This window comes from Uranotaenia lowii, chromosome 2 (assembly GCF_029784155.1).
Source record: "Uranotaenia lowii strain MFRU-FL chromosome 2, ASM2978415v1, whole genome shotgun sequence".
Taxonomy (NCBI): domain Eukaryota; kingdom Metazoa; phylum Arthropoda; class Insecta; order Diptera; family Culicidae; genus Uranotaenia; species Uranotaenia lowii.
This window is the reverse complement of record NC_073692.1, coordinates 230,380,693-230,393,068: the sequence shown is the minus strand read 5'-3', so window position 1 is coordinate 230,393,068 and position 12,376 is coordinate 230,380,693. Positions and strand designations below refer to the sequence as shown.

The 12,376-nt window shown below is 37.2% G+C and overlaps 1 protein-coding gene across 1 annotated transcript; it reads right to left on the bottom strand.

Annotated features, from left to right (window-relative positions):
• Nucleotides 1–9,314: 9,314 nt before the first annotated feature.
• LOC129747760 (39S ribosomal protein L10, mitochondrial) lies at nt 9,315–10,302 on the bottom strand. Its single transcript, XM_055742107.1, has 2 exons — nt 10,148–10,302; nt 9,315–10,087 (listed from the first exon to the last, which is right to left on the bottom strand). Exons 1-2 carry the CDS (start codon nt 10,167–10,169, stop codon nt 9,372–9,374), a joined length of 738 nt encoding a protein of 245 aa, XP_055598082.1. The 5' UTR covers nt 10,170–10,302; the 3' UTR covers nt 9,315–9,371.
• Nucleotides 10,303–12,376: the final 2,074 nt, after the last annotated feature.

The following is a 12,376-nucleotide window of genomic DNA, read 5'->3' as shown; positions in this document are numbered from 1 at the left end:
AGGTTAGCTGGCTCAACTTGTTAGAGAAGCTAGCCGCCTCAAGCTAGAGATATTGGGACTGAGAGAAGTCCGTTGGCCTAACACTGGAGAACACAAGACACAGTGTGGGCAAGTACTGCTTTACTCTGGCATACGAGGAGAACACGCTACTCGGGAAAGAGGAGTTTGTTTCCCATTAAGCCCGCAGGCCCATGCGTCCCTCATAAGATGGGAACCGATAAACGAAAGAATAATCGTAACCAGATTCAGAACACGGATTAGAAACCTTACAATGATGCAGTGTTTTGCGCCAACTGACGTTGCCAATTTGCAGGAGAAAGAGCAGTTTTACAGTCAATTGTACAGCGTGGTTGAGAAAATTCCGAAGGGTGACATTCTAATCCACTTAGGCGACTTCAACGCCTAAGACAAGATTGGCTCCGATATCAGGACTTAGAGCGCATCATGGGGCGCCATGGTCTAGGACCGATGAGCGAAAACGGAGAGCTGCTTGTAGAGTTTTGTGGCAACAACAACATGGTGATCGGTGGATCGCTCTTCCCCCATCGACCAGCACATAAGGTCACTTGGGTATCCCGAGATGGCCGAACAGAAAATATAATTGACCACATCTGCATCAGCCGAAAATGGAGAAGGAGCCTTCTTGATGTCCGCAACAAACGAAGCGCAGACATTTCATCTGACCTGGGTTTCCAGGTGCCCAGATTTGCCTGCCATGGTACTCTCGGCAAAGTTTGTGGAAGAAGAAGTGAATGGATGTCGGATGAAACCTGGAGGATGATCGATGACCGGAGAAAGGCAAAAGTCGGAATTGAGCAGGCAAGTATCGGGTCAGCCAAAGCACCCGCCCGCTTACGATATGCGGAGCTGGAAAAGGCAGTTAAAGGAGTTTTTAGACGAGATAAGAGAGCCTGGACAAACTCCCTAGCCGAAGAGGGAGAAAGAACCGTCGCCATTGGAGATATCCGATTACATTATGATATTTCTTAACAGGAGCAGCTCTGGTTGATGGAGAAACTGTAATGGAATTTCCACTTCCGGGTAGTTGTAGCATTTTTTCGGCTGAAGCATACGCACTTAAAAAGGCTGTAGCAGAAAGTTTACCAGATGGGAAAAATTTGATATTGAGCGACTCAGCAAGTTGCCTTGACGCTCTGAAAAGAGGGCGCTCCAAACACCCATGGATTCAGGAAATTGAAAAATTGATCCAGACCCGAAATGTGGTGTTCGCGTGGATACCAGGACACTCAGGAATATTGGGGAATGATAAAGCAGACTTCCATGCAAATGAGGCTCGTAAAATTCCTCCTCAAAATATCCCATTACCATCTCAGGATGCAGTCTTCGAAATAAGACGACAAATTTGGAATAAATGGACAACAACCTGGTGGCAATCGAGATGTTTTTTACGCATCAACAAACCTTACCCAACCAAATATGTTGATCGTAAATGCGCTTCCGAACAACGTGTTTTAACCAGGTTGCGTATTGGACACACTAGATTCACACATTCATATTTATTCGAACGCAACAGCCCGCCAACATGTTCTTTTTGCGGTGTCATAAGAAAAGTTGAACACATCCTCATCGACTGTAAAGGCTACGAAGAACCCCGAAAAAAGTACAACATTACAGGGACGATCTATGAGGTTTTGGCGAATGATGCAGACAAGGAAAACAATCTCATCAAATTTCTGAAAGAGGGTAAACTATTCGAACTTATTTAAGTAGGTTAAAATTAATTATAATTAGCAGTAGTTTAGTAGTTGTATTTTTTTAGTATTTAATTTTGATGTAATTTTTAAAAAGACACGAATACCCCAGGAGTGGTAAAATGTCTATAATAAACCATAATAATAATAATAAATGATATTTCTCACCGCCTTAGCGGTGCAAGGACTAATGCAACAATGCCGCTGAAAGACCGAGCAGGTCAACTGCTGACAGATCGAACAGATCGGCTCAAACGTTGGACAGACCATTTTGAACAACTCTTCCTAGTCACGTCGAAAGGCCGAATAGTCGTAAGGCCAAATGGTCATTAGGCCGAATGGCCATTAGGCCAGATGGTCATTAGGCCGAATGGTCGTATAAGGCCGAATTGTCGTTATGCCGAATGTATGCCAGGACGATAAGACATATTAACGTTTGTTTGCATGTTGGGGCCAATGACTATTCGGCCTAACAACTATTTGGCCCGACGACCCTTCGGTCTAACGACCATTCGGCCTAACATATTCGGCCAAATAAGCTTAGGCCTATTGTCTCATTCTGCCTATTGTCCTATTCAGCCGAACATCCGTCGGCCTTTGAATGTCCAGGCCCCGCATAAATGGCGTCAACTCAGAAGCGGAAATCCAACAAAGCACCTGGGATCGATTGCCTCCCTGCTGATATGCTGAGAGCCGACCCTGCCTTGTCAGCACAAATGTTGCGCCGTCTTTTCGCTGACATCTGGGATATATTAGCGCCAGCACTAAATTTTACTTCGGAAGTCCGCACTTCCGACTTGTTTGTTTGTTTGTTTATTTAAAGAATACAATATTCTTTAAATTTACTTCTTTCGACGTTCATATGAGCAACTATGAATTTCCTTAACTATTTACCTTCATCTACTATTTAAATCTATCCTACATAAACCAGCCGTATCGAAAGGAAGAAACTTGAAAAAGTGCTAAATTTGATGCTGTTTCCAGAAACTCAAACATTCTATTTTGAAAATTGCTTCCGATTGCTTACTTGAGCTCTTGTTAGTTTTTCGAACAGAACGGGGGGTAACGAGTTACTCTGGAGATGACTCATTCTTTCGTAACGGTTTAGGTTGTAGATATACCGCACACAGCAATTTAACGCAACATTCAATTTTTGCAACGCTCCTGCACTGCACTGGGGCGAACATGAAGTACATCGCCAAACAGAAAATGGGGAAGAATCAATGCTTTGAACAGATTAATTTTAGTCTCGGTTGATGCAAAGTATGTACTGCTTCAAAACATACAACATTATTATACAAACATAAAAGTGAATGAATTTTGAAGATAAATACATAGTTACAAAAATTGATTGAGTTCGTTTTCAGTGAAAATAGCAATTGCATTGCTGCCCGGCGTCCGCTTGACATGCACAATTCCAAGCTTGGAGAAAACCGTTGTTAGCTTACCAGATCTCTTTAAGTAAGCGTAATGCAGCGATCTGCACCTTGCGAGCAGCCAAAGACTTGCGAAAGACTTCCGACAAAGAAAAGTGTAGTACTAGAATGTCGGAAGTCTGTGTTTTGTTACCAGTTCACCAGCGACATTTCTAAAAATTTTATTAAAATTCACAATACTGCAACATTCCCGGCCGACTGGATGCAGGGTATCCAGTTGAAGAAAGAAGACCTGACAGAGTGTGGAAACTGGCAAGGCATAACGTTGATCTGTACAACCCTTAAAGTACTCTGCAAAGTGATCCTGAACAGGATCCAGGAGAAAATCGATGCTATGTACACTCCAACGGCAACAAGCTGTATTCCGATCCGGACGATCATGTGTGGACCACATCACAACGCTACGAATCATACTGGAACAAATCAACGAATTCCAGGACACTCTTCTGCTGCTATTCGTTGATTTCGAAAAAGCATTCGACCGATTACAAAAATGCAAAATTGCAAGAGATCTTGGCGTTAAACTGGATTCGAAACTCACGTTTGTAGAACATCAAAATACTATTATGGGGCCGTTCAAATATTATGTAACGCACTTTTCAATCATTTTAAACCCCCCTTCCCCCCTACGCATTAGGTATCAGGTATCAGAAAAGGGGTTGACTTAAAAGCGGCACGTTATCCAAACAAACGGGAAAATTGTGCCTAGCCTGTTTTTGTAGATCTCATCATATTCCTGAGAAACCTGAAACAGTGATGGTTTGAATCATTTGACTTAATTTTGAATCATTTGCTTATAACTTCTTTTGAAAACATTTTTCCCAGAAATGATGTTCTAAACTTTAGTAGAACTAGATCTTAGCTGCAACTTTTGTGACCAACACAAACCTGTATCTCTTATGCCTTATGAATGAGAAATCGAAAAGTTTAAATTTTTGAGCAATGATCGTAATCACAATCATTTGGATTAGCGGGTTGGATTAAATCCTACAATTCATACCACATTGAAGATACATATTTATGACATACAAGAAAGTTGTAGCTTAGATCTGTATCTACTAAAGTTTAGAACATCATTTCATGGAAAAATGTTTTCAAAAGAAGTTATAACCAAATGATTCAAAAATAAGTCAAATGATTCAAACCATCACTGACCTGAAAACCTATAAAAGGGATAAGAAAATAAATTCAATGTATTAAACATGGCATGTAGCCTATCCACATGGGGATTCTTAACAAAATATGGCATAAAGCCTAACCACATAGGGATTTTTTAAACCATAAAGCTCACACAGGGTAAAGAATGACCAAAAGTTACTTAGTTTAAATTCATAGAATTCAATTATTACATAATATGCAGAGTACAGAAAAGTTATAAAGCGAAAGAGAGACAGTTACATATAAGTTGAAAAGAACATTTCATAGATTATTTGAGGAGATTTGATTTCACAATGATCAGAGAATGCTCTAACCAGGATGCTACAGTGAAGACATATAAAAGATATGATTCAAGTAGGCAATTAGCCTATCCAGATAGGGTTTCAAGCATTCACGCTTTTCAAAATATCATTTGAAATAATTTTTTTCTTTATAAATTTCTTACTTAAATTCAGACATACAAATGAAATGTAGTCAGTCAAAAAAAGGACTATCACACACTAGGTCATATAACTACTATGAGTTTCTTTAAAGGGAAATTCAAAATGCAGCTTTGAAGAGTGCATAAGAAGTCTTTTTTTATTACCTTGCGATATATTTATAAACTAGACGTGAGAAGCGATTTTAAAGCCCTTTGGCTATCTGTACAGTAACAAGTAGTTTTGAACAAGTCGATGAAAAATTGAATTTTATAGCTAACATAGACTACACAATCAAAAAGATTGCCGTGAAATATGGTGTACTTTGTAGAGTAAGTAGATATATGACTTTCTGGTCGAAAATAATCTACGTTAAATCTGTTATTATGCCACACTTCGACTATTGCGCTACAATTATACTGCATGCATCTGATACACAAACAAAGCGCCTACAAAGAATTCAAAATAAGATCATGCGAGTAGTGATACGATGTAAAAAAAAATAAAGATACGATGTAATCGATAGGTACACACTAAGTACATTGATGCTCGACATATTGCGGTTACTGGGAAAATTTCTAATCGAGCGACGGTAGCCTTCCGTGCGGTAGGCTAGCCGGAGCAGTAAACACAGTTAAAAAATTCACTCTTACTCACTAATTTCATTGAAAAGTTAAGAAGTAAATTCTTGAATCAATCTTCAAATCATTATTCTGCAAGAGAGGACAAAACATGAAGTCATCGGAATGAAATATTATTATTCTTAGTATTCATTGAGATTGAATTAATTACGAGCGTTAAAATCCCAGACAAAACAAAAAATATTGAACACTATTGAAAACACATTTTTCCATAGCCTGAGAATTAACGAATTTGGCATGACGAAGATTTTTGATGCGATAAATGCGTCTTTGATACTTTATATGCTGGTCGAATTCAATTATGTTGTCGTTAAAATGTAACAAATCGTATATGAGAAGTTAAAAAAAGGAGTTGTGTACGGATAATGATCTATTATAGGAAATAATACCATTCGCATCGCAAAAAATTGGACTGCGCACTCATAACTGCGAAACTTGTGCGATCTGTCAAATCAGTATGAAATCTGTCGGTTTTCTACACGCTAACCGCTTTTCAGTTAAACTTTATACGGATAACTCCGACTGCAAAACATAGCACGAAATCCAACATTCACTGAACCTCAAAAATACCCAAACTTGAGAACTTTCCCCGCCAACCCGAATGAAACTCCCTCCCTACAGGTTTGGCTATTGGTGATTGATCGCTACCGTGTCGTCGAACTCTAAACTTATTTAAACAACTACAGCGTTTTCTTTTTTTTCGTGAATTTGTCCGCTGATTGACCCCATCGCAAACAGTTTTTTTTTATTATTCATTTTTCCGTGATTTCGACCGCTGATTGACCAAGCTCAAGGCAAACACAATTTTTTGTTTTATAAACAATAGATAATCCGATAATAATATTTGGTATACATGTTTGTTTGACAACTTTTTATTAAATCATCTTTAAATGTTTTCCGCTTGTTCATCCGATTTAATTTCAGTCGATAAATAATCCTTATGTAGAACAATGCTCTTTTTTTTCTTGAATACTGTAATTTTTTTTACAGTGGAACCCTACGGGAGCCCAAATCAGCTATCGCAGAAATAGAAAAAAAGAGTGGATCAGCAATACTTCAATGGTTGTCAGTGAAACAGAGAATTGCGTATAACAGTTTGATTTTTCTATATAAAATGAAGAACGGAATGTTACCGGCTTACTTAATGGACGGTCTGTAGACGGCAACGATGTACATAGCTACAATACGAGAAGAGCCCATGATTTCAGATTACCGAATACGAGAAAGGAAATGACAAAACGATCAGTTTTCTACAACGGTCTAAAAATGTTTAACAGCCTGCCGCAAAATTTCAAAGACAGTTCAAACATAAACATTTTCAAGAAACTGGCAATACAACACGTTAAACAGACAATTTGAAATAATGACTAATTCTAAAAAGGATCATATGCTTGTGATGAAGATCTGGCGAAATACCAGATATAAATTTGTACGGTGATGGACATACGCGGGAGTTAGACGTTCTCTGTGGTTAGACTAACAAGTCGTACAGAATTAGATAAAATAATGCAAACAAAATTATCCATAGGATAAACTGTCCCTCCCACTGCTAAAGAAGCGTATGGGGTGGAGGAAGGACCCAATTGGGCCTGTGGGACCATCACAAAAAAAAGAGAAAAAAAAAACCCTATTTTTATTCAAGCAATATTTGCGAAAGCACATGCGATTGCACGAAACTAGGGCAGTAGATTCCAGAACCATGACTGGCGTATGATAACGAATCATCAGAATATGAAATGAGAGGAAATTCAACTCTTCTAAACCATACATTTAACCAATCTAAAGCTAAATTGAACTTGTCACTTGTGTCATTGCAAGAGAAGTTACACATATAGGGTAAAATAGGTATGACTATCGACAGGCGATATTAGTTTTGACTTCCTACTAGATGCATTGAGAAATTTTAAATCCTTTCAGCTACCTAAACCAAAAACATATTTTTGAACATTTGTTCCTTGAAAACGACATTTGTACGGCTTGCATGATTAAAGTACCAAGTCGGTTTTTTTAAGGTTAAATATCTATTTCTGAAAGGCCATTTACTTCCACATTGTTAGCATACTGAAGATAGAAGGCACTGGACATTTGTGTTAATACAAGGACAAAAAATACGAAGAATTTATTTGATGTCAGAAATATTACTGGGATTGATCAAATTTTAGTAAGATTTAAACTTGGTCAATATTAGCAGATTGCCAAAAAAAAACAAAAAAAAAAATCCCAATGGGCTGTAAGCGATGTGTACATTAAAAAGATTTACAATTAAGAATAATATGGGTAGAGAATTTATTGAAAGAGTTACCAGGAAAGCAAAGAGATTTTTTAAATAATAGATCATTTTCCAAATTGACAAAACAAGAAAATAAATATGGAAGAATACAGCTTGTGCAAATGCATGTATGGCAATACACACTATTGGCATATCCTCCCCGAGAGAAAATAAGTCGAAAAGTTCAAAAAAACAAGCAAGAATTCAAAACCGATTCAGATTCAAAACCTTGGCTTACACAATTTCGAACTGAAAACAATTCTGAACTCTGCATGTTATAATTGACCTTGACCTATTTTCTCCCGCTCTCAGATACAACCTCATAAATTTCCAATAGACAGAAATATGAGATAAACGTATCTGAGAAGTACTGGATAAGTCGCCTTGTACGACATGGAACAGTATCCCAGTGGCAGTATTCTCTGGGCCGCTGCCACACGCCAGATCTTGGCGTTAAACTGGATTCGAAACTCACGTTTGTAGGACATCAAAATACTATTATGGGGCCGCACAAATATTATGTGACGCACTTTTCAATCATTTTAAACCCCCCTTCCCCCCTACGTAACACATTCGTCACAAATTTTCTCTACAAAATCCACAAAACGTAACAAGCTGTTATACCCCCTCCCTCCCTAAACGCCTTACCTAATATTTGAATGGTCTATTACGATTTGTAAAGCGTTTCCCGAGCAGACTTTGATGCCTGAATCGATAGCAAACAGTAACCAAAATGAGCCATCAATACGCAAATGGTGGCAACATATACATATATCGACCAATATAAAAGTATTATTTATTTGGTTTTGTTTTTCCAGGGCTTAATGATTAGGGTTTCATTTATTGCGACAGAGTAGAAAAGTGAGATCGAAATGATAGCATGATTTGGTATTCAATTTTTTGTGATAAAAAATTATATTTAATTGGTAGCTGTTCAAAATTAAATCTAGGCATAGTTCGCGCATTTTTGTGTTAATTTATTCAGTGATTGCAAAAATCATTATGGTATCATTATTTTGGAAAACAATTTTTTATTAAGTGTTGAAATTTAAATTTAACTATAAACAAACAACGAACATAACAAAGTGCTCCGATTACTTTGTGTTGATTTCTCTGTCATAGCAAAACTAGGCATCGTTAAGGTATCATCGAATCGATAAGAAATGCACGCCCCGAACAGACAGACAAAATCAACTTAAGGACCAACCCGCAGGCAAAAACGTCAAAAAATGTTGTATCAAAGTCCAGAAACCTTCAAATTTCATTTATGATAATCCCATTAATTTTACGTAAATGCTTACAATTTTAAATCATTTTTCAAAAACTTCAATGCAGTTATACTTATAAATAATTTTCAAAATATATATTTTTAGGAAGTCTATTTGAAAATGGCATGATCTAAAAAACACATTTTCGAAAAATTTCTGTCGAAAATTGTATGAAATTCTCCTATATTCACTCTGCATATACTTTATCCTCACCAGTCTGGTTAAACTTGTACGCTTGAATAAAGCATTTTAAAAATAGTATCGTCATATCGATATATCGGAAAATATACCTAAGTATGTCTCTTATGTAAATGTTGTTTTTAAAACTGTCGTTGGAGTTCCAATTCTTCCAATAGCCCTAACAGAACATCCTGGACGGATCATCAAAACAGAAATTCAACAACGAATGCATGTAGTTTTAATTGTTCATTTTATTCACTAAAACATTCAATCTAGCGCAAAATAAATTTAACTTTTATCACTACTTCCCTCATCTTGTTGCCGCATGTACGCCTCCAGCATACCGACAATTTGGTTTTGATGACTCTCCAAATCGCTCACAACCTTGGCTCCGGCGCTGTCCAAAACCGCCGCCAACTGCGCCCGAGTCGTGGTCAAATCCGGCATTGACGCGAAGTCGACGAACTCATTTTTGCTCATAAACCGACCGTGTGCGATTCCGGCAATCAGTATAAACTGTGGTGTTTTCTTGAGCACATTCAGCAGCTGTTTAATTTTGCTCTCATCTGGACAGAATATTAGAACCGTTTTGGTATCAAACAGGGGCTTAATAGCTTCGAATTTGGTTCCATCAACAGCAAGTTTAATGACTGATTTGCTGTACATTTTAACCTTCATTTGATACCGATGCAGTGCAACCTGCACTTTGAAAAAATCTTCCTGTTTGATCGAGTTCAGGTGGATGAATGCAACCATTTTACTGTGCTCTAGCCAGTTCCGGACTTCCCGGGCAATGATCGTTTCGTAGGGATTGTCCACCTTCTGGATTGCCTTGGCGGCATTTTCCTCCAAACAGGGAGCATTGAAATCGGGTAGCTTGTAGACCGGTTTGACGAGTTCCAGAACGCGAGCCCTTTCGTAATGTGGTGCACGGGGACGTTGAATGTTTATTTTCCCTCGGAAGCGTTTAAAACAGACCAGCGGCAAACGCGACTGCAGTAAAGCTAAATCGAGAAAAAAATGTTTTTTTTTATATTTCCCTTCTCATTTAAAAAATTACTAACCTTTCTGAAACAAATTGGACATCGTTTAATCGAATCTCTTGCGTAAAACAATTACCAAATTTACCGACCGGACTGAAAAATCATAACAAAAACATGCATGCGGCTGTTTTGTTTGACGATGCGGGCTGTCAAATTGCCACCCACGGTTAGTTCCAATTCTCAACACTTGGAGTCGCACGAAATGTTTGAAAGATTTTTGAATCGCCGCATGATGGGGATGCTCTATATTTATTTTGCATTTCAAATCAAATGTTTTGATAAAGGGAATTAAAGGGAAGGGGTTTAAGGGGATTATTTGAATGGAAGTTTAGCCTTTCAATGATAAAAGTTAGCTTTAATCTTTTTCTCCTGTATTTTTATTCCAAGGGATGATTAACAACCCATCCCTTTAAGCACAGAGAACTTTTAGTAGCTAAGGGGCCGTTCACATACCACGTGGACAACTTAGAGGGGGGGAGGGGGTTATGGAAATGTCCACGCTTGTCCACGGAGAGGGGGGTAGGGGTTTGGGTCATGTCCACAGATGAACAGATGTACAAGCTCGAACAAAAAATCTTCAGAAACTTGTGTAAAATTTCCAGTGCTCTATTTTAAAGAAGCCGTTAAAAAATGACGAAAAACAGTGCCATCTATTGCTAGATTTCTAACTTTTGAACGGCGCAATAGATGGCACTGTTTCTAGATAGCTCTTTTAAATGTAACAATTTTTCGAAAGGACGCAATGGTATTTGAATTCAAAAATGAATAAATTTAAATACAATAAGACGAATTATTCTATACAATTAGATTAACCACGAATAATTTTAAGCTGGGGAAAATAGCATTATCATATTTTTTTTTCACTACAGAGATTGCCGAAATAACAAACAGATGTACAAGCTTGAATTATTATATTCGTATATGATCTCGTATATGATCTCAAAAATTGATAAATTAACATCGTAGTAGAATGGACGGCTTCAATATATTCACAGCAAGGTAAATTTGCCTGTTTCATTTTATCTTCATTCTTTTTACTAAAAAAGACTAACTAAGAACTTCGGACAAGCCAGACGAACCAGTTATTTTATCCAGTTGAGTTTAAAATTAAAAATCTCATGAAACAATACCGATTCTAGGCTATTCTGAGCGAGCATTTTATCGTATCATATCTGTTTCTAATTAGTGCTTCATGCTAGTTTGAAACAATTAGAAAAACAGCTTTAAGCTAAAAAATTTCCATTACGCAAATCATAAATGTGTTGCGAATCTTCAAAACTCGTCAAATAGTAATTCGACATATTCATAACTGACTAATAGTTTGTTATTTTGTTTTGTTTACATTTCACTTTCTTCTTGACAGTTCTCTCTGGTGTCCTTGGAGACATCTGGTGGCTCAACCAAAACACATAAAATTGATTGAAAACGGTCGTTGGAACTTTACACACGTTTCAAGGCTTAGCTTGTACATCAGTTCATCAGTGTCATGTCCACATGGACATACTTACTTTCAAAATATTTTCTAAAGGTGAATAAATATTAAGATGTTTAAATCAAAATCTTAAAATGGCATACCTTTTCAGTTTAAGTATAAACAATAAGTAGCTACTTGAAAGCAAGTGATAAATATTATAATTGAGAAATTAAAAACTTTTAATTTTTTTTTTTCATATCAGGAAAACACTTATTCGGTTTTACAAAATCAGCCATTTCCATAACAAAAAAGCAAAAAGTGATGTTTTCTAACCGTCAAATTAAGGGTTAAGGGTATTTAAAATAAAAACTTTTTCAAATGTGTCCACGTGGACATCCGGGGAGGGGGTAGGGGTTTTCCAAATGTCCACGTTTGTCCACGGAGGGGAAGGAGGGGGTCAAAAATCTCATTTTTCTGTCCACGTGGTATCTGAACGGCCCCTAATCGTATAATGAAGCATTCAAATCGACAAAAACTGAGTACTTTTTGAAAACAGTTGTAATCGTTTCTGATAAAAAGTCGTTTCGGAACAAAACAAAATTATTGTTTTATGAATAACTTCTCTGTGGAATAACGTATGCTCAGTTTGATGAAAGTTGTAAACCAATACAAAACTTTCATGAAGACTTGAAAAACGTTTTAATGATGGTAATTCTAAAGAAACAAAACTTTTTACCTGCTCACAGTTTATTCGGACCAATTTGACATTTGACCGTGTTTTTTATTTATATTTTTGTTTTCCAGCTTATTGAAATAATTTCCTTTAAGCTTAGTTA

What these genes read in the sequence shown, in the direction of transcription:
- LOC129747760 (XM_055742107.1), bottom strand. Translation starts at nt 10,169, where the DNA reads ATGTCCAATTTGTTTCAGAAAG. An exon ending in GTCCAATTTGTTTCAGAAAG is followed by an intron (nt 10,088 to 10,147) that starts GTTAGTAATTTT and finishes TTCTCGATTTAG; the next exon opens with CTTTACTGCAGTCGCGTTTG.